The following is a 27,298-nucleotide window of genomic DNA, read 5'->3' as shown; positions in this document are numbered from 1 at the left end:
ACATTGTATTGTTGTAATGCTCTTTCATATAAAACATGACCTTTATTACAACCCAACATTTTATGTTAAAATATTTGTGTTTGGTTGGGTGCGAATCGGCTATTCCAACTGAAATCCATATACCCACTGCTGCTTTATGGATGGAAGACTGTTAGACATGACCTTAACCTTCCACACAAGGAGTGTGAATTTCAATTGGGGTTATCTAAATGGCAACGCCATTGAAATCTACACCACCTGTGTGGGAGATTAAGGTCATGTCTTCCATAGGGGGTGTATGGATTTCAACTGCAATAGCCCAATGGTGTGTGGATATACTGGATTTTAAATTGATGTAAACAAAAAGAAAATGTGGCTAAATGTCCCTATGCCTTCTGTGTCAGTCAAGTGTTGTTGGCATAAATGTAGGCTTAGAGAGAAAAAAGCACTCTTGCATTTCTCGCCGTAAATAGAACATTAATATTATTGGACCTGGCAAACTTACTTAGTAAGATTGTGTTTGCACAAGTGTTCTGCATGTAATTCACTGTGCTGATTATGTGCGCTAAGCGATACATAATTTATGCAATCTTCAAACTTAAACTGAAAGATGTTGAATATTGTTCGATGTCAAGTTTTTTGTCATTAATGCCAGAGGTACTCTATTTTGGGTCCCATGCATGACAATTCATTGTGGCAGATTTACATAGGGATATTCCAGTTGAAATCAGTTCACCCTTTATGGAAGAATCTCCAACACAGGGGGTATAAATTTTAAATGGAGTCACCCATTCAGGTAACCCCATTTGATATTCACACCCCTGTGCAGGTGATTATGTCTTCCATTGGGGTGTATGGATTTCAACTGGAATAACCCATTATAGTGATACAGGCAGGGCTATTCTGAGACCAGACCATAGACTAATAATAAACAGACAGTACACCGACTGGCAAAGTCCAGCATCATCTGTTTCCTTACCTACATTGTATCCTCTTCTGGATGCTGTATGTATCTGATTAATCTATGGTCTGGACTCTAAATCTTTTTTTAGTTGCATATAAATTAGACAATATATACCCAAGCTTGGATTGAACCCCAAATGAGCATGAGAAACTTGTACTTTGTAGCACTTACATACCTTATTCTAACTGGGTATTTTGATTGCTCAGTGCCAGAAGAAGGTAAGTGCAATAGCTGCCATGTGTAGATGAGTACAATATATTATGTGTGAATTGCTAAATGTTCACAGGGCAGCCATTGCACTTACCCACTTATTGCACTGAGCTGCCGATTTGACCCCTGTAGAACCTGTTTTTAATTCCAGTCCACATAAAAGTGAATGAATGGGAGCAAAGTAATTGTACTAAAGAGACATTTGAACTCTTTGTGCTTGTTAGATCCTAATAAAACTGGAACTGTTTGCTTAGGTAATATTATTCATAAGCTGTCCCAGGCAAACTTAAACATTGAGCAGCTTCCCATGCTATATATTATTCCAAAAGGAATCATGTCAGCTGCGGCCATTGTTGAAATTGCTACAATCTTGGAAAAAGTCTGAACACTTATGTGTAAAGAACAGAAAACTGTATCTCCCTTTCAAATGGAAGTTACCCAATTGTCTATTCTATTTGAAACCTATACTCCCCCTGTTGAAGACTTTAGCTAAATCTTCCACAGGGGGTAGTGTGGATTTTAAATGGAATAGCACATTAAGTGCATGCTATTTTGGACATTGTTTTTTGTTTGTGATCATTTGCGTATACATGCTTTGTCTTTCATTTTGAAATTTGAAATTAAAAGAACAATTGTTGCACAAAACATCCCAGCTTATGTTAAAAAGTACCTTATTTTCATTTATATTATATAGCAATTTTTCACATTTCTGCATTTTGTTACCAAATCGGAACGGGATATTAATGTAAATTGTATTGTATACTCTTTATTTGTGTGTGAGGAAAATGTAAACAATAGTCATGGACCAAGGTGTGTAACGTAAAATTTTATTATCAGATGATGGAAAGTATAGTCCCACCCGCTTTTTGGGTGAACATTTTTCAAAATTGGGGGTGGGACTATACTCAATTTCAAAAAAAAAAAAAAATTTTATTTTTTATTTTTTTCGGTTTTGTAGTGTCCCTGGACCTAGACCTAAATGCTAGGATCATTCATGGTTGACCTAAAAAAAAAAAAAATTCAAGATGTTTTGTATTTTTAATATGAAAATTGATAATTTGTATTCATGTCATAGTCTATTAATGATTTCAAAATGCATTGAATTTGAATGCATTTTGATATCATTAATAGAGTATGACATGAATACAAAGTATCAATTTTTCGAAAATTTGGGGGTGGGACTTTACTCGAAGGTGGGACTATACTCGCGTCAGTACGGTAATTAAGTAAATTTAACTTTATGACTGACTGCATACTGCTATATAGGTGTCATTTTAGGACTTGGGAACAGGGCTGACCAACCTATATGGATATTAGGGACACATTGGGATATTCCATTTGAAATCCACACATCCCTATGGGAGTCATGACCTCAATCTCCCACACAGAGAGTGTAGATTTCAAATGGAGTCACCCATTCAGGTAACCCCATTTGAATTTCACACTCTGTGTGAGAGATTAAGGTCATGTCTTCTATAGACCTTTTCCCCAGATGTCACCGATCAATCGATATTGGGGGAGCGAGTTGGCGCAGCGGTAGTTCCCTCGCCTTGCACCACTGAGGTCCCGGGTTCAAGTCCCGGTCATGCCCAAGGCCTGTATGTGCACTTGGTTTATCCCGATCCATGCTCGCTCTCGCAGGTTTTCTCCGGGAACTCCGGTTTCCTCCTGCTATCAAAAATCGGTGATTAGTTGTTTGGTTATCAAAAACTTCCTTCACCCAATGGAATTTGGGGAGCTGCAGAAAATGGGTGGATGTTACAATCTAAGTGCGGATAGGTTTGCGCCAGGTTTGGCTGCAATTAGCCTAGTTGATGCGATCTGATTGTGATGATTCACCACGCAGCGAAATTACAGCGCTTTGAATCCTCTGGAAAAATGCGCTATATAAATTCTGAAATTTAATTTATTTATTTAAATTTATTTATTTATTTATTGGGTCCAGCATTCAAGTCACCCGCGCCCAAACGCAATATACCACGCCGGTGCACACGATCAACTTTGCGTTACCCTAAAAATCCTGTGCAAGATTACCAGCTCTCAGTACGTGTTAAGTTTGTCACACCATAAAATGTAAACAAAATTGTAAAACAAAACAAAGATTGATTTTCAAATAGCATGGCAGTTTCTCTGTATCATTAATAGTATCAAAATGAGCTGAAACAAAAGTAAATAGTATACAGTTCCTGTTTAAACAATTATTTTGTGGAAGTTGGAGTGGAAGATGACAAAATTGAGGAGAAAATATGCAGTGACTGGTGTTTTCACATTGCGGGCACATGGGGAAAGCATGACTATTTGTTTACATCTAAAGCCCCAATATCGATTAAGTGACGTCACAGGAAAATGGTCTATAGGAGGTGTGTGGATTTCAACTGGAATAGGCCATCATGAAGTTGAACAGTTCCATGAGCTGCATACAGTAAATTTTGCTTTATATATTCACAATGTTATTTTTTGTGGGAAAAGGTTTGCAAGTCGCATTGGACATTATGTGGCCTGTGGGTTGCAGGTTAGCCACACCTCTAAGACTTAGGGTTATTGTTGTATATGACCTACTTGTAATATGACTGTATCTTTGCATTGTTTATGTACTGTTGATTCTTCATGTCAGCTTCAACCAAAGATTTTAATGACTCAAAATTGCACCATATGTCACGTCATGGCAAATCTACCATCTTGTTTGGTTTGTCGCTCTTAGAGGGCAGATAATGTACTTCCAGCAACTGCCTGAAATTGAATGATAATTTGTGTCTTCAGCTTGAGCGTTTCAAAAGTGCTCAGAGTGTGTTTTTGGTACAACACATTACACACACAATGCAAACAACCACACACTTTGAATCAAAGTTTGTCAGGCGCATAACGAAATAATATGGTGGAACATTAAGTTGCTTCTGTAAGTGACACCCAAATATGACACCCAAATATAACGGAGTCGGTACTCTTTGATTCTACCTCTATGAGTGACACCCAAATATAGCAAAGTCGGTACTCTTTGATTCTACCTTGTTGGCTACAACCCACAGCTCTTTGCACAGGAGGAATATGATTTTGGAATTTTTGGAAAAATCCTTTTTAATTTAAAGTTATTTTTTCCTTCTTTGTTTTCATACAAGACATTTAGTCTCAGTGTGTTTTGCTGAATCTGAAATAAGCAATTTTGTTATTGTAAAAATGTTTTATTTTCTCATCACCACTGCCAATGTTTTGTTTCACTTAATGTATCTCTGTGCGGGTGTCAGTTTCCTAAATATAAGCTGCATGTCATAAGGAGCCCCATGTTGCACTTCAAAAGTTACCTTCTGTTACTACTTAATTAATGGTCTGTTAATACTTCCGTCTTTAAATCTCAATCCTAAATGACAACCTCTCTCAATGGGCTATTCCATTTAGAATCCACACTGCTCCTGTGGAAGATTTAGCTGAAAGTCTTCCACAGAGGGAGTATGAGTTATGATTAGTATAGACAAATTGGGTAACCTCCATTTGAAATACTCCTCCAGTTGTAAAAGATATAGGTAGCCATAATACAGGGGGAGTATGGGTTTCAAAATGATTAACCCTGACCAATTACATTTGAAAAACATCCTCCCCTTGTGGAAGATATTTCCAAAATTTTCCACAGGGGTAGTGTGGATTTCATCTGGAATAGCCCAATGCATACATCCTAACCTAATCATAAACCAACCGATACATTTAACTATTACCAAATGGACTTCATAATACACAACCGCATAAAAGCACTGATAGCCAAATCCTAATCCTTATTGTAAACCAACTGATACATTTAATCATCATCCATATGGGCTTCATAATACGGCTCGCTCATGCAAAAATAAGCTTTGCTAGCCCCCAATAAAGTGTTGGACCGAAAAATGGAAAGGGCTTGTTAGTCTGAAAGATATGGTTAAGTTTAAGATTAGGTTTAGGGTATAATCAAACATTTGGACTAGCACCCTTAGGATTAGTGAACCGTAGGACTGTAATTAGTAGACATTTCATTTGAATGAACACAGCTGCCAACAGCTGTACACGATTTGATAGTGATTGTATCTGTGCTTATTTCAAAATACAACGCGAACGCACAACCTTGGATACTTAATGAAAATCCAAACCAATCACAAGTGAGTTGGCATGGTTGGATTCACTTCTGCATCACACACATGTGGGTGTTCATCACACAGTGCATGCGGATGATCATCACACTGTTGGCAGCTCATATTGAAATGAAATTTCCACTATAGCTGAACTTAGGACTAAGGGCTATAGACTGATGAAACAGTGCAAAGGCACAAAATTGGAGAAGTCAAAATAATGGCAAGCAGATGTCAAGATAGTTTACAAACCCCCATATGGGCATTTTAGATTTTTGCTTGATAAACCAAGGCAATTGTTGACTCACTTATTCATCCGTCTCATAGATTTCATTAGATTTGACTTGTATGATCATCTTCCCTGGGTAACTGGTTTTCCAGTGCTCTTTAGACACTAGTTTTTATCTAGTTTTATAACTCAGAAATACCAATAATCAGTTCCTCCTATCAAAGAGAATGGGTAAACCACTCCGCTGACAAAGTACTATGTACAAATATATAGATATATATATAGAAACACACACCAGCAAATTGAACCATTTTCTCTCTCCATTTTGTATTTTATCAACGTTTTATTTTTATTTTTGTTATTTCTCCTTCCTTTTCCAGGGTCAAATTTCCAAGCCTTCGGTCCAAAGTTTAGGTAAAACCAGCCTCTTCCAGATGATGCCATGATGCTGGCTTCCAGTGTTAGAAATAAGGCAATTTATTACAAGGGTCATTAGGCGAACAAAAAAACCCTTTTTCACAAGTCCGACCTGCCTAGATTTTGAGTTTGCAATTAAAAACAGCCACGTTATGGCTGTTTTTTCATTTATCCGCTTCCAGAAAAATCCTGATGATCAACCATACATGGAAAATTTGTCCATCCATAGAATGGGTTTTTGTCTTGTTTTTGTTGTCATAGGTCTGAAAATCTATGGACCTCTTAAATTATTACAGGGATGAACTCGAAGAAGTTAGCATTACTTATTGTTGTTTATAGACAGTGTTAGAGGAGCCCAAACTTTCAAGCACCATGCTGGCCTGTAGGTCTAAAAATCTGTGGGCCCTCTGTCAATGTCAAGGAGGCCTTTGGCCCATAGGCCGGTCTTATTTCTAGCACTGCTAGCTTTACAGGGTCAAACATTATATCGAGGGTATACTCCCTGATCAATCAAGTTACTCTCTCTGCAATATTGTTTGACTTGTTTTACTGTTCAAAGAAAAGTTTTGACTCCATATTTTGTAATTCTTAGAGGAGTTTTGACTCTTTATTTAGTAATTTTCCATTGCAGGACAAAATATATTCCTGCATCATTGTATATAATAGGGTCCACAAGTTCTAAGTTTCCCCTAAAACTTGTTAAAATGGAAAAGTTGTTTACAAAAGTAAGAACTACTAAAAGAATTGATAGCTTATTTTGTTTTAGACATTTGGTCCATTTTACAGTCTCACACATCACTGTTTGTGGCCACAATGGACCATTACGTAAGAATAGATGCAGTTTTGAAAGTTTTACTTTTGTCCATGCAAATCTCACAAAGCATACAGATTGTTATCTACAGTAGGTCATACCTGCTGCATTGTTTGAGAGTTACATGAACTAGAGTGCCAATTTCAGAACTGCATCTTTTCTTGCATAATGAGCTATTGTGACTGAATGCAAAAATGTGTGATATTGTAAATTGCGGCAGTTATGCCAAAAACAAGAGCTACCAATAACTTTTATCATTTTTAATTTTGTAAAAAACTTTACAGTTCATTCTAAAATAAAAATTCTTGGGGAGAACTTGGAACTTGTATACCTTTTATTACCAGAGCACAGGTTGTGGGACCTAAACACAGTCATACCCAACTATTAACAATTCCAAAGTAGTGCATTAAGTGACATGCTATATCATATATTTTCCTTAAGCTACAATTAGCTAAGCTCTACTAAATTTCGGATGACATTCAAGAACTAGCTCTGTTTATAACCTGCTTGGATTTACTATTTTGCATGGGTGTGTGTGTGATTGAAATCCTTATTCATGGAATTGAATATTACCCAAATTTGCATCCAATTTTGTGATTTTTCATCATTATATAAATTTCTATTACTCCATTGATTTTAGTGGGTCCAGCAGGGTTGCCAAAAGATTTCAGCCCGAATCGCGGGTCAAATAATCGAAAAGTCGCCCAATTTTTCACTTTACCATTGGCTTCTATGGGGCAGGAAACTAGCGGAAGTCATGGAGCCAATGTTGAAAAAGTCGCCTAATTTTTTTCTTAACCATTGGTTTCTATGGGACCGAAATTGTCAAAAGTCATGGGAAAAATCTTCAAAAGTCGCCCAATTGGGCTACCAAATCGCGGGTTTGGCAACCCTGGGGTCCAGTTCAGTTTGCTGGTGTGTATAGTTAAGCCAGGCTTGTAGTGACCAAAGTTGGTTGGACTCAACTATAAAAATACTCATAACAAGACTTGATAAGGAGTCCTTGTGACTCATAGATAGACCAGGCTTGAAATGATGCAATTGAATTCAAACTCCTCAATGACTAGACTTGGTGACTCAAATACAAGTGACTCAACTTGTGACTCAACCACTTTTTTATTCAAACAACCACTCAAAGACTTCCCATGTGACTCAAGCACTGAGTGATTCAACATGACTAACCTTGTGACTCTAGTTCTTGGGTGACTCAAGTTGTGACTCAACCACTTGGGTAACCCAATGTGTTATTCAACCTCTCAAAGTTCTGTCATGTAACTCAAATACTGAGTGACTCAACTTATGACAAAATTTACGACTCGGCCAATCAAAGACTCGCCTTGTGACGCCAGCATAAGTGACTTGTGATTCAACCACTTGGGTATCTCAGTTTGTTACTCAATCAGTGACTCAGTGTGTGACTCAAATTAAGGACTACAAGTCTGGTTCATTTTAAATATATATATGTATATATCTTCATATGTGGAATGCACAGTATTATGATGCCAATATTATCCCAGGTTGTTACTGTTGAAATGCTTAACCCCTGAGCACTACCTGCCGATCTAACATTGCCTCTGATTGGTCAATTACATGATATTTTCACTTCAATCACCAATCAGAATGGAGCTTTGCAAATGTTTTTGCATGGTGAAATTATTCTAACAATGTTTCCGATTGGGCCAATTGATATTGAAAACTTCTTTTTGGCCAATCGGCAGGTAGTTCTCATGGGGTTATAAATACTCTCCATTATGTGTGTTGTCATGCAAATTATACATACTTGGGCTGTGGTGCTGTAGAGATATTTTACAATAGTTATAAATTTTGTATGTATAGGCATGCTTGTTGGAATCAAATTCCATGCATGTGTGTGAATATGTTGTTGGTTGTTCTCATTGCGACATCTTGGGTTTAGTTATTTCAAATGGTTAAGAAATTGTTTTAACAAAAAAAATTTGAAAATCATGTGAACATTTGAAACTTATCAAGCAATGGGCAGTTCCAATTGAAATCTATACACCCCGTATTGAATATATGACCTTAATCTCCCACACATAGGAAGTTAATGGGGTGACCTGAATGGGTGGCTCTTTTTGAAACCTACACCCCCTGTGTGTGGTGGGAGATTAAGGTCATGTCTTCCATAGGGGTGTATGGATTCAACTGGAATAACCCAATATAATTGATTTGATTTGATTTTTGGATTTTAAGTCTGTTCCAAATTTGGCAGGAATGGTGAAAATTTTGATTTTAGAATGAAACCATTGACACTTATCCTCACAATGTTAAAATGCTGTAAGGTTTGTGGCCAAATGTTGAGTGAAAAATATCAATTTGTATTTCACCTCATAAAAAATTTCAGAGAGATTTCTGAATCTGCAGCTCCAAGTATGTCATTTGCAGTAACGCATGGGTGTTAACCCCATGATAACTACCTGCCGATTGGCCAAAAAGAAGTTTTCATTATCAATTGGACCATTCTGCAATATTGTAAGAATAATTTCACCATGCAAAAACATTGGGGTGAATTATTTGCAAAGCTCCATTCTGATTGGTGATTAAAGTCATTATATCATGTAATTGACCAATCGGAGGCAATGTTAGATTGGCAGGTAGTGCTCAAGGGGTTAACTTGTGTTCCCAATGAATGATACAAAGGTTTTATGAAAAACTTATTTAATGGTTAACTGAGCAATTTTTGTTAAGGACAGTACGTTCCAATTCAAATGGTAGTTTCCGAATGCCCTAATACATTAACAATTTTCTATTCCATGCATGGATTATTCTAGTTGTACATGTACTAACTTTTTTACCTTTATTCACATTGTTGATTCATAATTTTTCATCATTTTTTCTACCTTTAGTGTATTTTCATCTTCTTACATGTATATATTCCTACTGGCATGCAACCAATCACTAGGAGCCACAACATGCTCATCTATCAGGGCACAGTTCTTTAACCCCCAATACATTTGTACATTCATTGAATGACCTTAGAAAATTTAGGTACAAAAACTCATACTCTGCAACTTGAGGTCAAACTTTGCACTCAAGTGTTTAATTGAGGTTATTGAACTATGGCATTGGGATGAGGCCATTGTGGTCCATAGTGAATGTTATGGGTGCTAGAATTATCCTGTGTTGAAACAAACAAAAACTATGTATATCAGCTCAAACTTGACCAAAAGATCATCTTGAGCTATTCTATTTGAAATCCACACTCCACCTTTGGAAGATATTTGAAATATCTTCCACATGCAGAGTATGAATTTAAAATGGAATATGAACACATTAAAAGGGCATTTTGTGATCCACAGCATCATCCCCCTACTTTTCTCAAAAAAAGTTGAGATTTTTATATCACTGGAAGCTCTGGCTACATAATGTTTATGTACAAAAAATTTCTTGCAGATTAATTCATTTAGCAAAGATATTATGAAATTTGAATTTCGTTCTGGTATACCAGAACGAAATTACAACACATTGTCTATGGAGCAGTGCAATACACAATCATGCATAACTCGCAAACACAAATCGGAATCAACTGAAATTTTGGGAATAAGCTTTTTTCGTGGATATCTACTGAAAAATGTCATAAAAAGAGGATGCTAGGATCACGAAACACTCCTTTAAGTAGCTCCATTTGAATTTCGTACTCCCTCTGAGAAAGATTCAATATGAATCTTCCACAGAGGGTGAGTTTCAAATAGAGTTGCTTAATGTGCTAATTCCACTTCAAATTCAAACTCCTCTTGTGGAAGATATTTCTATCATCTTCCACAGGGGGGAGTGTGAACTTCAAATGGATAAGGCCATTCTTCTAATACAAACTCCTAAAACCCCTTTCTGACATTTCTAGTTTTACAAATGCATGCGATATAGGTTTTTTTTATGTGTAAAATTCAGAGTTTTATTGCCTTGCATTTTATCCTTATATCCCTGTGTTGTAATGTTTTTGTTTTCGTAAGTGACACCTTTGGCGTGGTTGGATCAGAATGCATCATATATCTTTGTATCCTTAAACTACATAATCCCTCATATCCTGTACCGTTAGCCCACTATACCTGTACCTCAAATCCTATTAGTCAATCCATTATACCAAGCATATGTACAATCTTGCCTCTTAACCTGTCTTACCATGCAATCATGAGTTAAGTGTTCCCTGCAAAGGAGTTTTTGTCAAACCTTTTTCCATAAAATTGTGTAAAATTAGCATACAAAAAGTAAGTCCACCTCCTAAGTTCATGAATCAAGAGAGCACAATATTTTGAACCATAAAGGATTCAAATTGACTCTCCTGGAAGCTGATTAACCCCCTGAGCACTACCTGCTGATTGGCCAAAAAGAGGTTTTCATTATCAATTGGACCAATCAGCAACATTGTTAGAATAATTTTACCACACAAAAAAATTGGGGTGAATTATTTGCAAAGCTCCATTCTGATTGGTGATTAAAATTGACCAATCAGAGGCAATGTTAGATCGGTTGGTAGTGCTCAGGTGGTTAAACACGCAGTGAATTGAAGTGAGTAGGTATTGTTTTTGTGTTGGCCTATTCCAGTTGAAATCCATACCCCCTATGGAAGACATGACCTTAATCTCCCACACACCAAGTGTATTTTAAATGGCGTTATCTGCATGTGTATGGATTTCAAACGGAATAGACCATTTTGCCTGATGTACAATATACCTTTTCTTTTCCGACCGCTATTTCTATTTTTTTTTAAATTTTGATGGAAAAAGGCACAAACTTGACAAATACTTTGTCTGTCATGAACCTGCTTATTTTGCCTCCTGTAAGCTGTGGGTAATCATGAAGTTTAGACTAATCTAAAATGGTGCCTGCATTTTACATTAAGACTATGTTACAGCCATCCATCCCAATAACCCCATGGACACTAATTATCAGCCTCTAAGAACTATTTTGATTGGTTACTAAGAGGACTGTATCATATATTAGGCCAATCAGAGATATTGTAAGAGTCAGTAGGACTGAAAGATTATTTTGATTGGTTACTCAGATGATTGTGGCATTATAATTAACCAATCAGGAGCTTTGTAAGAAAGTCAGTAGTTAAGTTGCCTGTAAGGTTAAGTTATATCCCCATTGATTGGTTATTCAGATGATTACATCATTATAATTAACCAATCAGGAGCTTTGTGAGAAAGTCAGTAGTGTCCAAGTGGCTAAGTTACATCCCCATTGATTGGTTATTCAGATAATTTCATCATTAGGCTATAATCAAACAAAAAGGAGCTTTGTTAGAAAGTTAATAGTGTCCATGGTGTTAATTTTCCTTGCATGCATTTACCTGGTAGTTGGCTAAACTAATACTACTATATTTATACATATAATATATGCAGCATGATACTTGGTCATATAACTTGGCAATTCACAATTTTCTTTTTGTAGAATAAAATATTGGGTTATTCCAGTTGAAATCCATATCCTATGGAAGGCTTAATTAATCTCCCAAACAGGGTGGTTTGGATCTCAAATGGAGTCACCCATTCAGGTAACTCCTGAATTACTGTCATGTCTTCCATAGGGGTGTATGATTTCAACTGGAAAAGGCCAGTCCTCAGTGAGAATGCTAGTGTAAACGTTTCATATGTTGATTTGATTAGAGTTGCAAAAGCATTGAATGATGAAAATTTAATCAATATTTTGACTTAATTTTGTTCTTTTTCAGGGTACACAAATGCATCGCAAAGCAGCGGACGACGACTCACGAGTTCCAGCAACAGCGGCAGTCATTCCTGGCACGGCAACGCCAAGCCTCCAATCGCCGGTCGCAAGCCATAATCAGCGGACAGCCCAACAATGCTTCCAGGTGAAAGGTCACGGTCGGGGTCGGGCGTTGGGAAGGGGGGATCCAAATCAGAGAGTACCAGGCCAGACATCAACCAGTCCCAAAGACGATACAACGCAATCCTTCGCATATTTTGACGACGGAAAGTTCAGCATGGAAGGTACACCAGACGGTCAACCGCAGTATGCACCGCCGCAATACAACACCACCGCTCCCCCTAGACAGCCAATGTCGTTTCTCGCCAGGCAGCGGCAAGCGTCTTTGAAAGGTGCCTTGAAGAACACCACCCCGGTGACACAACCAGGGATGTTTCCAAAGCAAGGGAGGGAGCCATTCGGGCAAATGTTGCGTCCGGAGGAACGGTTCCAGCTAGGCAAGGGACGCCAACCGGGTAAATCAAAGATGGCGTCACAAGAGAAAACAGTATTAGGTAGACCAGGGGTGTTGAACAGGTGACGATAGATCATTGTCTAGGTTAGATTAGTACTAATTGGCAAATTGGGCTATTCCAGTTGAAATCCATACACCCTTTGGAAAACATAGGGAGTGTGGATTTCAAATAGGGTTACCTGAATGGGTGACCTCCCATTTGAAATCTACACTTCAATCTCCTACTCTCCCTGTGGGAAATCCAAAGGGGGTGTATGAATTTCAAGTGGAACAGCCCATTGGTGTATCTTATAATGATAATATTACCTTACAACGACAAAAATACACATTTACACATTTAGCGTGTTTCTATTGAGCTTCCAGACATTTCCTGTGAATCATTAGCCGGCTTATAAAAAAAAAATCAGTTGGGATTATAAGATTTTTGAAAAATACTAAATGATTCTGTCCTCTCCTCTCTTCATGCCATTGCGAGTTTGCCTGGTAAGGGTCACACGCATTCTGAAAACTTCACCTCAATAGAAACACACTAATTGCTAACCCTATGGGCACTAAGAACAATTTTGATTGGTTATAAAGAGGGCTATATCATGTATTAGCCAATCAAAGATATGGTAAGAATATAGTCAATACGGTTGAAGGGGGTTACGTTTAAAATTGCTAAGAGTTCTATAAGCTCTATTTTGATTGGTTACTCAGGTGATTATAACATTTTATGAACCAATCAGGGGCATTGTAAGTAAGGCAGTGACCATGGGGTTAAAAGTGATTAAATAAATCATTATAAGAGACTCTTACATTGCCATAGTGTTACTTGAATATATGATTTGGTGCTGTGCTTTTTAAATTGCATACATGTAAACGTTGCCTCGTCTATGGGACTGGTTTTTGATAAAATATTGTATTTTCTATTAAGTAAATTAATAATAAAATATTTGATATTGCCATTGACATATTATGCAACTATTACCAAGCTACTGTCCAGTCTCCTCCACAGCTGGTTTGATTTTGTTCGCTCTCAATTTTAAGCATCTGCCCATTTGAACAAATAACGTCGCATCATAAAGGAGTATTTTGTGATTCTAGTATCCTCTTTTTATGACATATCGGGAGGTTTAAAAGCACAGGCCCTGAACAAAATATGTGGCATGCGCATACTGCCATGCAAAAATCAATGGAAATTGTGATGATGCGTACGCATACTGCCAGGCATTGACGTTGGGGGAATGAGTTCAGTCAATCATTGATAGACGGTAAATGAGCGGAATCAAAGTGGTATGGGAGGAGATTATCTAAGTTTGTTCAGCTTATAATTGGCGCAGGTCGAGAACCGCAAAATTCTTGTTTATGCATGTGTCAATAAAGTTCAACTTAATTCACATAAGTGTGTGCCAGTCACGCATTACTTGACATGCAACTAATGTTATTGTTGTGCCTAACTGTTTTTATGCCATTCTATATCAATACACAATGTTATAAGTCTCTTTTTTTGCCAATTATAAGCTGAACAAACTTTACTGTCCTGTTTAGAAGTGCCATTGATTAATTGCTTATTCCAAAGTGGCTAGAGAAACAATCCCAAAGAAATGGATTGGTTTTTTTTGTAAGTGACAATTCCTAATCTTAGACTTATTGCTAACTGGTTGATCTATCCGGCTATTCCAATTGGAATCCAGACACCACCTACATGTATATGGAAGATATGACCTTAATCTTCCACACAGGGAGTGTAAAATTCAAATGGGGTTACCTGAATGGGTGACTCCATTTCAAATCTACACCCCATGTACAGGAGATTAAGATGATGTCTTCCATAAGTTGTTTAAGGATTTCAACTGGAATACCGTAAACGTTCGCCTAATGGCGCACCTGGGCTCCTTTGCCTTGGGGCAAATTTCATGTACAAAAAGAGAGGTCCCTCTAAAAATCTCAACAAGAATTAAGGGTATGTGCCCTTATTTGCTGGTGGGATTTTTATGGGAGGGCACCTTTGGTTTGTGTCTAAATTCCAGTTATGTGAATGGAGCCCATAGCGCCATTAGGGGAACATTTATGGTAGCTACTTGTCAGTCTTTGTGACTGATTCAAGAATGCAAGGAGATTGTACCCTCATTTCAAGCTCTGAAGTAAGGTGTTGTCATTCCTCTTGACAATGTTTGCTTTATTTGTTTATCCTTCCTGGTACTTGCTCAATTAGATCATGTGACAGTTAGATCATGTGATCGGCTGTGAAATAATTGCAGGTTTATACCAATAATGACTTTGTGTTGATTTATGTATCTCATTAATAGAATAGAAATTATTTATACCATCATGGGTTTGATGTAAGGACGTACGGAGAGTCTTGGCATTAGACTTGGATTAATTTATGCTATTTTGATAAAATGAAATGATTTAGGATGAACATATAATGTGTTTATAAGAAAATGGGCTGCATCAGCACATTCAGATTTACGAGTTTGTTTAGAGCCGCCGTGTGAACAGCAGATGTGAAAATGTTGGTCTTGGATATTACCTTTTTGATATTGTCATTGGGCAGGAAGAACCTCCTATGTGTCATTGGCCCCTGAACATGTTTAAAGCAAAACCTCCTATGTAACCTTTAAACAATTTTGTTTTAAACATGTTCAGGGGCTACAATCACCTGTTGCTGTTACTCCATTGGGCTGTTCCAGTTGAAATCCATACACCCCCTATGGATGACATGATCTAAATCTTCCACACAGAGTTTAAATTTCAATTGGGGTTACTTGGATGGTGACCCTATTTGAAATCTACACCCCTTGTGTGGGAGATAATTAAAGGTAATGTCTTCCATAGGGGGTATAGATTGTAACTGTAACAGCCCATTTCCATGGTGAATTGAAGTAGTGGCTGTAAAGTAATCATGCGCTATTCTGTTTCTCTATATCGCCTGTTAAAATCTACCACTAGTCATCGACTGTCATATTATGGTTTGTCTCTTAGTGTACTATCTTTGTGTGTTCCTTAAAAACATGTTGTCTGTCAGTTTGGCAACACTGTGTGACATGTCCTGGCAACTTGATAGTTCAAACTTTATTTCTATTTATCATTTCTTGTGTATAGCTTGTACATTTCTGTTGTATATTCTTATAGTGTTTTACTAACCTTGTATTAAACTATGCGATGCATTCATGAGCACGTATCTATGGACTTATTTCACAAAGAGAAGGGTTATAATGGACACACATCCTAAGCCATTTACAGGTTTAAAGTTATGGAAAAATTAGTTGTTTGGTTCGGGTTTTCAGCGCACCAAAGCTCAGGACCTCTGCCTCAAAAATTGAGAAGCTTCTAGTGCCCACATCTGTCCCAACTATTACAAGAAGTTGTGACGTTCAAGTTTCAGATAGTTTGCATTGTTAATCAGATAAAATAGATCGCCAAAATAAAATATTTTTGCACCAGACCGACCCTACTTTGGAGTGGCATGCAACCCTAACAAACAGTATTTTTCCTAAGCCTTAATGAAAATAGTGATGCTGTTTGATTGAGACTCACCTATCCTGCATGACGTTGTGGCAAATTGACAGGAATCCATCTTTAAGTTAATAATGAGTATAGAGTACTCATAACTTTATGATTGGTTACCTGTAAGGGATAGCTTCAAAATGCAACCACTAGCACCCTAGTCTGGCAGATGAAATGCATTCTATTGAACAATATAAACCAGGCCAGTCAGTTTTGCCATGGCGCCGGCAGTCGATCAGGAAGCCGTCCCTAATGGGTATATGCTCTGTGATATAGAATCCAGGAGGCAAATTAACCATAACATCATAATGGTGATTTGGGTGTTGGCGCTCCTGCTTCATCCCAATGGAGTCGTCCAGAGTGTGAGATTTTGTGAGATTGAGCGGGGAAAGGGTTCATGAGTCATAATTATTTTACATTGGGATTGGTATGGAGGAATGATACCATGAATGGTTAAACAGTTAGTGAATTCGCTACCAGATATAGTGGTTTATCTTGGTAGCAAACAATGGTTGTATTCTCATGAGTGTACATGTTTTCTATAGCCTTGATGTTGTCTTGAGCTAATTTTTTGTCACAATTTCAATTCTGTCAATCAGGACGGCTCTTATATCTGCATAAAATCAAAAACTTGGGTCTTTGATCTTCCAACTTGAGCTTTTTTCTTTCTGTTTGGTTTATTGTGTTATTATCATACAGAAGTGCAAAATATATTGGGTTAGTCCAGTTGAAATCCTACACCCCTATGGAAGACATGACTTTCATCTCCCACACATGGAGTGTGAATTTCAAATGTGATTACCTGAATGAGTGACTCCCGTTCGAAATGTACACTCCCTGTGTGTGAGATTACGGTCATGACTTCCATAGGGGGTGTATGGATTGCAACGGGAATAGCCTATTTGAGGAGTTCTTTATTATCCTGGTAATTTTTTTGTTTTGGAATGAAATGTATCAATCAATATGCAAAGAGCTCTGTGGCTTACTCAATTAATATACATGCTTGCGAATTTTTGTATAATTATTAATTATCATTCATTTTAATTTTGATGATTTTTTTGTAAAGTGTATAGTTATTTTTATATATCCGTGTGCACATAAGACTTATTTGTATTTAGTTGCATGTAAATTAGTTAGCTTCATGTTTTCTTCTTCAAAATACTAAAATGATTCTCAAACTTATGATGAGACAAAGGGGCTATTCTAGTTGAAATCCATATACCCCCTATGGAAGACGTAACCATAATCTCACACACAGGGGGTGGAGATTACACATGGAGTCAACCATTCAGTTGACCCATTGATATTCACACACCTTGTGTGGAAGATTACAGTTATGTCTTCCAAAGGGTGTATGGATTTCAACTGGAATGGCCCAATGCAAATCCATTGCTAACTACACTCTGTTGCACAGCAAGTTTGGTAGTGACGTAGGTGTGCATCTCACTGGTCGCAGTCATTCATTGCCCGCGCCATGTTCCACTCATCTAATCCCGCAGAGCTTACATACACTTGTGTACAAGAGTGGGCATGCTTGGGGCACAATCATATGAAAGTACATACATCACTACCAAACTCAAGCTAAAACAAAGAGGGGTGGTAATCCTTTTGTATTATGGGCAGGAAAATGAATAACAGTCATTGAAACACAATCGCACGTCTTGTGAGTAATAACCAATTGTATTCAGTCAAGATGTGCAATTTAGTAGTGCGCCCTCTGGAATACGCATTGACAATTTTTGCATCAAGGGAGTGGAAAATAATTGTCCAGGAATATAATACTGTATACTCTCAGTCATCTGTGAAAAGTTCAAATTGTGATTAATTAAATCATGTCAACCAGAAAAACTGACCTTTTGGTTATGTCACCAGGAATATAGCTTGGAAAAATATGCCAAACTGATTTGTGTTTGATAATTTCTGTATTTTAGAATCAACCTTAAGCTCTGTATAGTTGTTTGTAGCTTTGTTAATAGGAGAATTAGTTGCGTCTGTTGGAAATAGGAAAAATAATTATGAATATCAGTTCCAACCCCATGGGCACTCTAATCGGTTGCAAGGGTCCTTTTATGCGTGAACCATCACATATACGCGCGGCGACAAGCGTGTGCATAGGACTTTGTGGAAAATAATACGCGCTGGATGGTTAGCAGTACGCTGAATATTATACCTGTCAAATTATCAGCCTCTAGCTAAGATCTATTTTGATTGGTCACAAAGAGGGCTATATCATATGTTGATCCAATCAAAGATATGGTTAGAAGGCTGTTGGGTTTTATCTAAAAGCTCTCTGTTGATTGGTTATTCAGATGATAATAAACCAATGAGAGGCACTATAAGAAAGGTAGATTTCCAGCCTCTTAGATCTATTTTAATTGGGCACAAAGAGGGCTGTATCATGTGTTGATCCAATCAAAGATATGGTTAGAATAACTTTATAATATCTCTGTCCTGCTTTGTAGCTAGAAAACAAACATAAGTAAACAATACAATTATTATAAAATGATATAATGAATTATTAATTATTTGAAGTATAAGGAAAATTTAGGAAAAACAGAACAGAAAGAGGAAAAAATTACATGGAAACAGAAAAGTATTAGCATTATATTATCTTTTACGTCATATTTTGTTATTATTTTTTTTTTTGGTTATGAGATATGTTTTCTAATCTATTCACTGCAATCACCGGTGAAGTTGTAGAGGATTATTCTCTCTGATGTACTACAGGGTGAGTCAAAAAAAGTGCAATAGAGCAAAGAATCGACATTTGTGTAAGAACCACGTTGAACTTTCCAATTATTGAAAGTTTCTATAAATGCCACACTCAATAGTCAACTGTTGTGAAAAAATGAAGTCAGTCACATATACCGTTTAATTTTTATGAGTCCTTTTGCTACGATACCCAATTTCATTATTTGTCCACGAGGTACCATGTATTTTGAATGAGAGCACACAATGCACGATAAAGGCACCAGCTCTGAAACTGACTTTACCTTGATAAGGTTGATTTTTGCGTTATTTCAATTTCTTTTTTCTGTTCAAAAACAAACTTTCTAACATTACTTATAAGTCTTTCATACCTCACTCGACTCCAACTCCAGTTTTTTTAATCCTAATATGTCCAACTACTGGATATTTTTATAATTCACTCCACTTCAATTTGCTCGCATTTCATTTCAACATTTGAAAAAATCCGCCTACAAATGTGTATGTTTTTGATAGAGAATAAACATCTTTAAAGTAAAGGTAAAATGAAAATAACAACATATAATGTTTCTATTCCTTAAACAAGACCAAGGACAATAACAATTTGGGTGCTCCATTTTATTTCAATGCCAATGAGGTTAAGAAAATGACAGTTGTTCCAAATCAACCTCACACAGAGTGGGCTGATATTCAAATTTTAGGCGTTTCTTGGACAAACATTAAAATTGGGCATCGCTATAAAATGGGTCATAAAAACAAAAGCGGTAAATGCTAATTCCTTGGTTTTTTTCACAAAAGGTCACTAATGGATATATCATTTATAAAATGTTTTTAAACCTAAAAGGTTCAAATCGGTTCTTAAATAAAAATGGATTCTTTTCTCTATTGCACTTTTTTTGACTCACCCTGTAATAATAGGTTTCAGGCATAGTGTAACCTGTACATGAATGGGGTATTCTAGTTAATATCCACACACCCCCTGTGGAAGATATGACTTGAGTCTCCCACACAGGGAGTGTGAATTTCAAATGAGGTTACCTGAATGGGTGATTCCATTTGATATCTACACCCCCTGTGTTGGAGATTAAGGTCATGTCTTCCCATAGGGGGTGTATGGATTTCAGCTGGCATTTCCCAATGATAGACCTTGCTTTACAGATTCTGAGGTCGACAAAAGTCAAATTTGAACTTGACTTCATTTCTGCGCAAACAGGGTCATCATGTTTTGACTCACAAAGTCAACTTCATAAGCATTATAGGGGATATATCTACCTTGAGTCACCTGCATTAGCTTTGAAGTTCCGTGTGTGCTGTATTTCTTGCAAGTATATAGCGGCACGTTGATCGCGCAGGTAAAAGTATTTACATGCACCAAGTAACGCTAAGCTAACACAGAACACATGGAACTTCAAAGCTAGTGCTGGTGACTTGAGGTAGATATATGGACTATAGCAAGTGAGGGTGTAAAAATCAAATTCACCTTTGTCTTAAAAGTCAACTAACATTCTCGGCTTCATGTATATGATGCAAGCACCCAGTCAAAAAGAATCTCTGCTAATCCTTAGTCAGAATCTGAATTTGATGTTGCAATTTCTCTGTGTAACGGGGTCACAGACTTTAACAGAGTAAAGTCCAACTGTTTATTGCTGTTGGCTGTTATGGTTTGAAGGAGTGAGAGAAATGAGAAAGTAGAATGTGAGATGAGGATGCTTCATTTTCCAAGACTACCGAGGGATGAATTATTTATTACTCGCTTGAAAAATGTGAGAAAATCTAATGGAACATGTGATTTGAATAAATAGTATTTTGCATGCCTGCTGTGCTTTACCTATAGCTAGCTTTTGTATCACACACATACATGAATATGTCAATGTATATTGCGCTATTCTGTTTGAAAACCACACTCCCTCCCCTTGGGGAAGATTTTGGAATTCCAAGCAAATTGGTCAAATTGTGCAAAATTCAACCAGATTTTGATCAATTTCAACAATTTTCAACGGGAATTGAACAAAACAGTTGCAGTTGGATTGAACACAAGGTGAACAGGAATTGGTAGTGAAATATTCTACAGGGGGTTTGTGGATTTTAAATAGAATAGCTTTTAAGAATTAAATCAATCAATAAATCAGCCAGCTCATCAGAGTACTCTTGTAGTGTATGAAAAATATATTTTTATATGATGCAATTTTTCATGCTAATATGGAAACTATTATTAATAGGCTTCACTTTTTTCCTTATTTAATCACTATGAGTACTTGTATGGTAGAATATGTCAGGGTTGCTATAAATATTCTGCCCAAATTATGGGTCAATTCACCAAAAAGTAGCCCAATTTTCTCTTAGCCATTGGTTTCTATGGGACAGGAAATGGTCAAAAGTAGCCCAATTGGGCTGCAAAAAAATCTGTGGATGGCACATATCCAAAGGTCACAGGCTAAAAGTCGATCTCAAGGACCAAAGGTCAATATTTTAATTGTTAGTAAATGTACACCTAGGGTAGAATAGGTACTGTAAAAGTGAAAATTTTCATGCTACATTTATTTGTGTGCATTTCACGTTCCAGGCTGCTACTGCAAAAATAACAATGCACAAATATATTCTTTTTGTGTCAATGTAAGGAAATCTAGAATCGCAAATTTGAAAACAAGGTGAACTGTTCAATATTGGCAAAGCGGGAATAATTAATCGTGCGAAAATTAACAATTTTACATCAGTAGTGTTACATACTTTGCACAAGTTCACTATCATATCCTGTCAAACAAATTTGCTTTGTCATCAGTCAATTGCATTGTTGATTGCAATGAATTATAAAGTAGGGAGAAATTAAGGGATTCATGTACGCCCATGTTTGGATCCCACCATATTGAATTGTTAAGCATTGGCACTAAAATTGTGTTCTGTGATTTGGGTGTGTCAACTGTGTGCACATTTTGTCCTCAAGCCTTAAACGAAGTCACACTGCACTTCATGAAACTTTTCAAGTATGATTTCATAAGACAAACAACAGGCTATTTCAGTTGAAATCCATACACCCCTATGAAAGACATCTCCAACACAGGGGTGTGTATTTCAAATGAAGTCATCCATTCAGGTAACCCCATTTGAAATTCACACTCCCTGTGTGGTATATTATGTATAGGGTAATGTATGGATTTCTGCTGGAATAGAGTGATTATGTGGAAAACAATTTGTGAGGGTTTTGGAAAACACCATGAAATAGTTTCTCATGCACTCATTTTCATTACTAGGCCAATGTAAAAAGTTGCAATTTTGGAGACAAGTAAACATGGAGGATCCCATCTTTCCCTTACTTATATTCCTGACAATCCCACAGAATAGAAATCATGATGAATATTGTTTCACAAATCACAAGCTTGTTTGTTAGTCATACACTAGCATGCAAAGTCCATCATTTCTAATACAAAGTACAGGGACTTTGCCAGTTGGTGCAGCGTCTGTCTATCATTAGTCTGTGGTGTTTTCTATGAATCGTGGCGTAACCAGAATTTCAAAACCAAGGACAATACCATGTTAAAGGTCTTGAAATCTGGATTTTGGATGTCGTCATGCACCAGTACATTGATGGGGGATGCTACATGCCCCCTAGTTACGCCAGTGCTATGAATTTCTATGTATTGGAGGATAGGTTGACAAATAAGTCATGTAATTAATATATATTATGTATATGTTATACGAGATGTTTTGAACAAAAGATTGATAATAAAATATCCCAGAATCTCCACAAGTGTCTGTTATTTTGGATGTTCATTTGATTGGGCTATTCCAGTTGAAATCCAGACTACCCCTGGGTAAGCTTTTGGAAAATATCTTCCACAAGGGGAGTATGAATTTTAAATGGAATGAACACATTAGGCAGCACCATTTGAATTTTATACATCCTCTGAGAAAGATTCAATCTGAATTTTCCACAGAGAGAGGGTGGATTTCAAATGGCGCTGCAAATGTGTCTGTTCCATTTGAAATTCATACTCCCCCTGTGTAGTTGTGAATACTCTCAATCATCTGGGAATCGTAAACGAGAGACAAGATTAAATCTAGTCGACCAGATAAACATACCTTGGAGCAACCACAGGGGTAGTGTGGATTTTAAATGGAATAGCCCAATTGCATGGTGTGTGTGCACTTGTATATTATAATATTTTGCCGTAAACCTTTGCAATAAGTGTACCGGCAGGAAATCAATTTTTTGATTAGATCACAGGCTTCGCATATCATGAGGTTATGTATCCCATTCCCAGCCCAGTTGAGGCACTGGCATTCTGCAGCCTTTTGCAACTCTGGGTTAGGTTACAGTTATTTTTGGTTACAGCAAAAAGGCGTCCTAAACAGCCCAACATCATAATTCATCTCTTGAAGGGCATGCAATAGGGGTGGGGTGCATATGAAAGTGAGCACCTGTGCCTACCTGAGTATAACTTAAGGGGTCCATCAGGGAGGACAAAATCAACAATTATCAAAATCAAAATTACCGCAAAAAATTTACATTTTCGTAATTTTTGGTTTTTACTAGTAGAATTGTCCACTAAAAATTGAAGTACTTATAAATTGATTTGCACCTAATTTATTGAATTGACGAAAGAAACATTTTGGTGTTTAAATAATCTTAATTGGACTTCCCATTCCAGAGATATGGCCTTTCGAGTGTCACAGATGTAGGGCTGCTAGAACATGTTAAAAAGTTATATTTGCTTATAACAACGTGAAATAAGATCATCCTGAAAATTTAAGCGATTTTGTTGACATACAACAAAAAATACAAGACCTCAAAACCCATGGTTTGTTTGGTGGAACCTCAAGCATGATCCTAGATGGCTGCCATGGAAAATATCTCCATGGAGGAGTTGAGAAATAAGTGCACTATTTTAAATGCACTTTATAATGAATAGTGGTAGTCTAAAACATTGTTCAATCTTTTAAGATCAGCACATTTTATCTTCAAAAATGGTTATATTTCATCATGACATAAGTTTGGTAACATTAGTCATTAATCACTACTCATTTTGAGAAATTTGCTCCAACTCAAAGGTTATCTTTACTACACTGAGCAATATACTGTGTGTGCATGGAAGCCATGATGGGTAGCATATCTGAAAGGACATGGTGGTCAGAAGTGCATAATTTGACATGGGTTTTGGTAGGCTTAAACATTCTTCAATTTCTTAACATCTGCACATTTTGTTTTCAAAAATAGTTACATTTTTTAAGTAGGCCTATGTAAGTTTGCTTGTCTGAATCAATCCAAATTTGGAGATAATTGCATTTCAACACCTTATGCACAGAATGCTGTCACCTCAACCTGTTGTAGTTCTCATCTTATTGATTTTTCTTTTAAAAAAGTCGACCCCTTGATAAAGGAAGGTCCTCTTTATTTACTGACCAATCAGGAAAGAGTTTGTTTAATGTTTTCTGGAAGAATAACTTCCGAATAAGGAATTTCTTGCAACACCCTGTTTTAGGCATATGGACCTCAGCATTATCAGGGGCTGTGCAATAATTATGAGCCCTGGGGGAGGGTAAAATTGGGGGGCAAGAAATTTTTGGCGAGCCAAAGGGGGGGGCAAGCAATTTTGGCAAGCTGAGAGGGGGGGCAAGCGATTTTTGGCACACATTCATGGGGCGCCTTTTTAATAAAACGCTCTAAAAAGGCTTAGGAAAACAGTACGGAAGCGCTTAAATATGCAAATTTTCCTGCTCGCTGCGCTCGCAACAGGTATATAGACCATTTAAGGTTTGTAAATTGGGATCCCAAAAACTTTGGCATGTACAAGGGGGGGGCAAAGAATTTTTGGCGGGCCGAGAGGGGGGCAAGCGATTTTTGGTGGGCCGAGAGGGGGGGGCAAGCGATTTTTGGCGAGCCGTTTGGAAATTTTACCCCGGGGGGGCTCATAATTATTGCACAGCCCCTGCCCCCCAGATTACTGTACACCATTTAGAAGGTCTGGTCTTAGTGCAATGGAGCTGTGTTTGCATAGACAAATATACATGGGTGATTGCTCACACACAATGAGTGGGAAACTGTTTTAGCAGCAAATGTAGCTAAATGTGTTGACAGTGGACATCCGTTTACATGCATGTTTCAAAGCTGCCGCACACATTTGTTAAGCGCTGCTCATTTGTGTTGGATAAATATTTATAGGAGCTGTGCAATAATTATGAGCCCCAGGTCAAAAAATGCTTGACCCCCCTGGCCTGCCAAAAATTGCTCCCCACCCCTCGGCCTGCAAAAAAATCTTTGCCCCCCCCCCTTGCACTTTTTAATACCAAATTTTTGGTCTAGATATATATTGTGAATGCAGCAAGCAGGACATTTTGCATATTTTTAAAACACTTAAAAGCGTTTTCGTACAGTTTTCTGAAGTCTATTAGAGCGTTTTTAATTAAAAGAACCTCCTTGAATATCCGTCTCAGCTTGAATCATTTGTGCCCAGGTTTGTGCCCAAAATTACTTGCCACCCCCTCTCGGCTTGGCAAAAATTGCTTTTCGCCCTCCCCCCTTTCAGCTGGCCAAAAAATTCTTGCCCCCAATTTTGGGAATTTTACCCTCCACTAGGGCTCATAATTGTTGCACAGCCCCTTTATTGACCAACTATTTATTTTTTTAATTGGGAGGAATAAGATTTGGTGGTGTGCGCCCTACCCTCAATAAGTGACGGGCTGTTTGTAGCAGGTTGTAGCTGCTTCCAGTGCCGAATTCGGAAACTCTGTCCTGCTTTGCATTGCCATTGCTTTTTCACAAGTTTGCAGCAAAATGTTGAAAATAGCAGCACTGCACTAAAAAAAAAGGTACGTACCTATAAAGTAATTAAGTTAATCATGACATGTTTAGTTGCCATGCATGCATGGGATCATGATCAGACCCCAGGCAGGGCACTAAATCCAGTAATCAGTATTCAGTAAGCTTAACTATAACTTAACTATAATCAAATGCAGCAAACATTTGACGAGCGCGACTACCGCGATGTTGCAAATTCGGAGCTATCAACGCGTACGCGAACAGTTCATTCATAAATATTTACTCGGCAACAGCAGATTGCCTCAGCAGCCAATCAGAGACAAGTGCGTTCAACGCAGTAAATACGCGATGTATACTTAAAATACGCGCTCGTCAAAGGTTTGCTGAATTTGATTATAGTAACACTGCGTATATTGACATCTGTTTAACATGAAACATCACAATATGTGGGCTCATTTGGCTCCATCTCCAAGGATGTAGCTGAGGAACTGTCTAATAGACTAATTGGCTCATGTCATGGACTTATAAAAACCCCAAATAAACTGTGACCTTTGTATGGATTAAACCAGTTTACCGCCTCTTAGAACCCGATAGACGGTGACCAACACTATGGACCACAATAGCCTAATCTCAATGGCATAGTCCAATAACCTCAAATAAACAATCATAGTGCAAAATTTGACCTAAGTTGCAGAGTATGAGTTTTTGTACCCTAAGTTTCAAAGTCATTCAATGAATGCACAAATGTACTGGGGTTAAAGAACCGTGTGCCTATTTTGACTATACAATGTAAACAAGAGCAAGGCCATCAGCAGGTAGTACTGATAATGATAATTGCACGCGAATTAAATCTGAATATGCAATTAAAAAACCGCTTATTTTGTAAACAGATAATACTCTGTGATTATTTATGGAAGAACGTTAATGGAAATCATTGAAATAATTAATATAGTAAACATACATTTTGTTTTGTCAACAATGAAAATCCATTCACAAATAAAGTTTTTAGGAGATTATTTGACAATTCAATTAATTTGCTTTCAACATAAAAATTCTTGAGAATTTCCTGTAGTATGTCATTGGTGGTAACAACATTTCCCACCCGGTTAGCTGTGCATGTGCTACACACAAATTTTTTTACTAGCAATAGCCTTCCAAGTACTTGTCAATGTAAAATTGTGAAACATGAATTGCATCCATGGCGTTGTCTGTTCCTTTGGTTAACATAAGCGTACATCCCGGGTGGGGGGATAACCACCCCATATTTTGCCAGGGGGGAGCTTACTTATTTGTGTCTTCTATACTATTCATATACCCCTGCTTAACGAAATTCAACAATATTCAATATCCAAAGCAATATCCTCACTACAATAGGCCTCAAAACAGAACTCCCCACCCCACATAATCATAAATTGACACTTAAAGCTTCATTCCCATTTA

At 37.4% G+C, this 27,298-nt stretch overlaps 1 protein-coding gene across 1 annotated transcript in view; it reads left to right on the top strand.

Moving 5' to 3' along the window:
* Window positions 1-15,979, top strand: part of LOC140145406 (protein Hook homolog 3-like) — an 81,836-nt gene extending 65,857 nt beyond the window's left edge. Inside the window, 1 exon segment of the mRNA XM_072167132.1 lies at window positions 12,397-15,979. Within this exon segment, the coding sequence (XP_072023233.1) occupies window positions 12,397-12,972 (576 nt within the window). The 3' untranslated portion in view covers window positions 12,973-15,979.
* The last annotated feature ends 11,319 nt before the right edge of the window (window positions 15,980-27,298 follow it).

Source organism: Amphiura filiformis, chromosome 2 (assembly GCF_039555335.1).
Source record: "Amphiura filiformis chromosome 2, Afil_fr2py, whole genome shotgun sequence".
NCBI lineage: Eukaryota > Metazoa > Echinodermata > Ophiuroidea > Amphilepidida > Amphiuridae > Amphiura > Amphiura filiformis.
This window is presented reverse-complemented; position numbering and strand designations above follow the sequence as displayed.